General features: G+C 34.1%; 1 protein-coding gene across 1 annotated transcript; it reads left to right on the top strand.

Annotated features, from left to right (window-relative positions):
- The first annotated feature begins 613 nt into the window (after window positions 1–613).
- Window positions 614–4,096, top strand: LOC143535632 (protein IQ-DOMAIN 2-like). Its single transcript, XM_077029841.1, has 5 exons — window positions 614–841; window positions 1,653–1,749; window positions 1,827–2,144; window positions 2,878–3,099; window positions 3,189–4,096. Exons 2-5 carry the CDS (start codon window positions 1,675–1,677, stop codon window positions 3,927–3,929), a joined length of 1,356 nt encoding a protein of 451 aa, XP_076885956.1. The 5' UTR covers window positions 614–841; window positions 1,653–1,674; the 3' UTR covers window positions 3,930–4,096.
- Window positions 4,097–4,908: the final 812 nt, after the last annotated feature.

Here is a 4,908-nt window from a genome sequence, read left to right as displayed (position 1 = left end):
CTTGTAGGGGAGGGGCATGGAATAGTTCCATCGATATAGCCAAACATGTTGTTTGTAACAAGAAACAGATGAATCATTGTTTTCCAATACATGTAGTTTGTAGGGGATAGGGTAAAAGCAAACTTATAGGAATTGTGGGATGTTTTCTCTTGAGTAGTAAAGGCAGCAAGAAGAACCATAGATTGATGATGATGATGAGAGGGGGGAAAAACCTGGCTGCTGTTTAGGGTTAACAAACCTGGCTGTGATACCAAGTTAAACGTGTGTAATTGTGATATTGTATTATTGAATTAATAATATTCTATACAAAAGTGTTTATATACTAGACTATATTACAATTAGATCCCTCTACTATAATTAGTGTAATATCTAATCTAATATGTCTAACACAAACCAATACATAGACGGATACTAAAGAATTTTACAACTCAAATAACTTCCTTATAACAATGAAGTCAAATACACATTCATAACCAATGATCACTCCAAGAAAAATGATTAAACTACACAAATAACAACCATAACCATAACCATAACCATAACCATAACCATAACCATAACCATAACTAATATAATTAAAAAATCTAAAACTTGATTTGCTCCAACCTATAGAAGATTATAAGTGGGGTCAATCCAAACAAAACCAGCTGTTTATTATTATTCAATATCCATGAACCCCTTCATCTTTCTCTTGCCAAGATCTGGTTTTCATATTCTATCTCTTTCTTTCTCAACTTTTTATCTTCTATAGATGCCAAAACCCACACCCTTTTGATTATTACACTTCAAGTTTCAAACTTTATCAACAAACACTTCAAAGATCCAATCAAGATTCATCTGGGTATGTTTCTTGAACCGTAAAATCACTTAAAAATCACTTCTTGATGTGATTATGAGTAATCATTTGATGTTCTTCTCACATTTTTCATATGGGTATTGGTTAATTAGTTGGATCTTGTTGTTTGTTATGATTTTGAACTTAGTTTGAGCTAATTTTGGCTGAATTATATAAGTTTCTTTGTCAATTTTCTGGATCTTGAGTGTTTTATATGTTGTTTGACTTTTTTGTTATTCTTTGATTGAAATTAGGGTTTAGTGTAATTTTTTAGATTTTAATAATTTAAGGAATTTGATCATGGTAAAGATTTGATTTGGACTCATGGGTGGGTTTAGGGTTCAGTTTCTGACATCATTGTGTGATTCAACTGTATATTGGTAAAACATTGTTGTTTGACTTTTAAAGTCAAAGGGACTGATACTAAACTTCAAAAATGATATAATTTTTTAGAATTTTCAAGAAAATTTTGTTATATGGACACCAAAGATTCTTGCATTTCTAAAAACATAATAAACATGTAAATACATTTCATCTAACATTTTTTCTTTTAGTTGTGTTATGAGTTATGATTTATGACTTATGCATGTACATTTATTCAATTCATACATTAATATGGTATTAATGTTAATTGATGACTCTTTATTTGATATTAATCAAAACAGCATTCTTAATTAAAACCAACACTATCTCCTTGTTAAAGTCAAATCCTGTTAATTGAATCTCGAAGTCCAAACCGATAGGGTTGACCTCAAAAGTCAAAGTATATTGTTAGTGTTCTCCATCCGTGTTATAAACTACAATACATCTGTAACAGGCTACTCAGTAGATCATAAATAATGGGGAGGAAAGGAAATTGGATATCTTCCATTAAAAAGGCGTTGAGTCCGAGCTCCAAAGAAAAGAAAAACCAGGTTCGACAATAATATGATCAAATCATTATTATTTTAATTTTTAAGTATGTCATAATAATATTTTATTTTTATTATAGAAATCAAAGAAGAAAGCATTTGTGGAAGATAAATCTTTAGAGCCGCCTGTTGCACCGATAGTAGCTCCAATAGTAGAACCTGAAATTTCTCATCAGATTCCTGCACCAGAAGAAGTGAAACCGGTTGAGGTGGAGGACGAGCAGGCAAAACATGCTTTGTCTGTTGCAGCAGCGGCTGCTGCGGCAGCGCAAGCGGCTGCCGCCGCTGCTCAGGCTGCTGCTGAGTCTGTTCGACTCGCTGAGTTGACTAGGTATTCAGGGAAATCAAAGGAGGAAATAGCTGCTATCAAAATTCAAACCACGTTTCGTGGGTACTTGGTATGTTAGTGTGTTAATTGCAGTTTAAGATCCAATTTAAAGGGTGTGTTTGGCTTTGTGTTATCAGGGTGATTTTCTGATTACTGTGTCTTGAAGCCTCAAACTCGTTTATTAGTGTTTGTTTTCTGAAAAATAAGATCTTTTTGTGTTTGTTTTTCAATCTGTTTTCTGAAAAATAGCTTTTTTTAGTGTTTGGCTTTTGAAAAATAACATTTTTAGTGTGTGGTTTTTGAAAAATAACATTTTTAGTGAGTGGTTTTTGAAAAATAACATTTTTTAGTGTTTGGTTTTTGAAAAATAACATTTTTTAGTGCTTGTTTTTTAAAAATAACATTTTTTAGTGTTTGTTTTTTAAAAAATAACATTTTAGTGTTTGGTTTCTGAAAATAACGTTTTTAATGTTTCTTTTCTTAAAAAATAACATCCTTTAGTGTGTGTTTTCTGAAAAATAATTGTTTTTTGTGTTTGTTTACCGAAAATAACATATTTGTGTGCTTCTTTTCTGAAACATGACATTTCTTAGCATTTGTTTCTGAAAACATAACATTTTTTGGCGTTTGTTTTCTGAAAAATAACATATTCTTGTGTTTGTTTTACGAATAATAACCTTTTTTTCATGTTAGTTTCCAAAAAATAACATTTTTTTTCGTGTTTGTTTTCCAAAAGGTATCATTTTTTGTTGTTTGTTATTCTATACAATAAACATCATTTTTTTCGTGTTTGTTTTTTGCAGGCAAGGAGAGCTTTGCGGGCGTTAAGAGGTCTGGTGAGATTGAAGACACTAGTTGAGGGGCCTGCTGTGAAACGACAAACCACAAACACGCTTAAATGCATGCAAAACTTGTCTCGCGTGCATTCCCAAATCAATTCTCGAAGGATCCGAATGTACGAGGAGAATCAAGCCCTTCAGAAACAACTCCTTCAAAAACGAGCCAAAGAAATCGAAACCTTACAGGTTCATTTCACACTTTCACACAACATACTTATTATTATTATTTAGCCCACATATGAAATAATAAAGTGTTATTAATGAACATTGAACAGATGGGAGAAGAATGGAATGATAGTCTGCAATCAAAAGAAGAAATTGAAGCTAAACTACTAAGCAAATATGAAGCCACAATGAGACGAGAACGCGCAATGGCATATTCGTTTTCTCACCAACAGCCTTGGAAGAAGACATCAAGGACAACAAACTTGCTTTTCATGGACCCCACAAACCCGCAATGGGGTTGGAGTTGGTTAGAACGATACATGTCGGCCCATCGGGCCGAAAGTGATCATGCTTCGGTTAGATCCGGTATCAACATTACCGGGAGCGAAATAGCCAAGTCATACGCCCGTCACCAACTCAACTCCACTCCTTCCACCCCTCAAGCCCGAGCGGGCCCAGGGCCGCTCGGCCCACGGAAGTTTAAGCCCGGCCCGGATGAGGACTCGAAGAGCGTGTTCAGTGTGCAGTCCGAGAAGAATAGACGACATAGCATCGCGGGCTCTTCGGTTAGAGACGACGAAAGTTTAGCTAGCTCGCCCTCGGTTCCTAGTTACATGGCGCCTACAAAGTCAGCAAAGGCTAAGTCACGGGGTCAAAGCCCGTTGGGCCCGGTGGAGGTGAATGATGGGCCCACACCGGATAAAGGGTTGAGTTTGAATGCTAAGAAAAGGCTTTCGTTCCCGGCTTCACCGGGTAGGGTGGGCCCAAGGCGGCATTCGGGCCCACCTAAGGTTAATATTCCACCTAAGGTTAATATTGGTGTTGGTGTGGAGCAGAAGATGGTGAGTTGAGTAAAGAAAGTATTGTGTACTGTTTAGTATAAGTTTATAAGATCAAAATTGGGAAAAAGAAAAGAAAGTAAAGATTTATTTGTTGTGATTTAAGTTATTTGATTGAGGGATGAAAGGTTAAGGTTTGTGTCTTCTTTATTATTTGTGTCTTGTGTGCATAATGAATATTAAAAATTACTTTGATTGAGATTGATTTTTTATTACAGTTTGTTATTATTTGCTTAGTATAGGCTAAATGTTGCATGATTAGCTTGTATTGATATTATGCTTACAAGGTAAATAATACTATACTTGAAAGATCATGTCAACATGTGTAATTTGTTAAAAGAGTTTGATGAAAGAAAAATGAATGAATATTATTAAGTTGTTTTTGTCCAATATAATGGCAAAAATGATGGTTACAAGTGAATGATATCACATTATCACATGTATTGAGTCATGACTATGCCCTCTATGTGCCCTAAATGTATAATAATTTAACTTGTGTAACACATATATTTTATAAAAATTACGGTTTATACTTTATACTAATACTAAACTTTAATATATTTATATATGCAATAAATTTTACTATCAAATTTTGTTATCAACTTCTTTCACAATAATTAATTTAAATACACATGGTAATTTCTTTTAATTGGATTTTTTTTTATTTATACAACTAAAAATAAATTATTTACACGTGTGGTTTTATTTTATAGTTCTTTTTATACAAACTCTATAGTATCCAAGGGAATTTAACAATGCCACATGATGTGCATTTCACAATAAGAGACTCCCTTTGTGTCATCTTGCAAAGATAGAAGAATCCTATGAACAAACTAAGAGAGCAAGTTTGATTTTTGGTCACACCTTGAAGACTCTCCACGACACGGGGGAGATCTTCCGCACGTCCAAGATGGCACCTCAGGAGCAAATGCAAAAATCTTGCGTTGATGCTGCATTTGCATGTTTGAGTTGCTTGTCTGTAAGGGTGTTC

The sequence above is a fragment of the Bidens hawaiensis genome, unplaced genomic scaffold (assembly GCF_021521415.1).
Source record: "Bidens hawaiensis isolate Kalapana, Puna unplaced genomic scaffold, B.hawaiensis_p1.1 tig00010569_1, whole genome shotgun sequence".
Taxonomy (NCBI): Eukaryota; Viridiplantae; Streptophyta; class Magnoliopsida; order Asterales; family Asteraceae; genus Bidens; species Bidens hawaiensis.
This window is presented reverse-complemented; position numbering and strand designations above follow the sequence as displayed.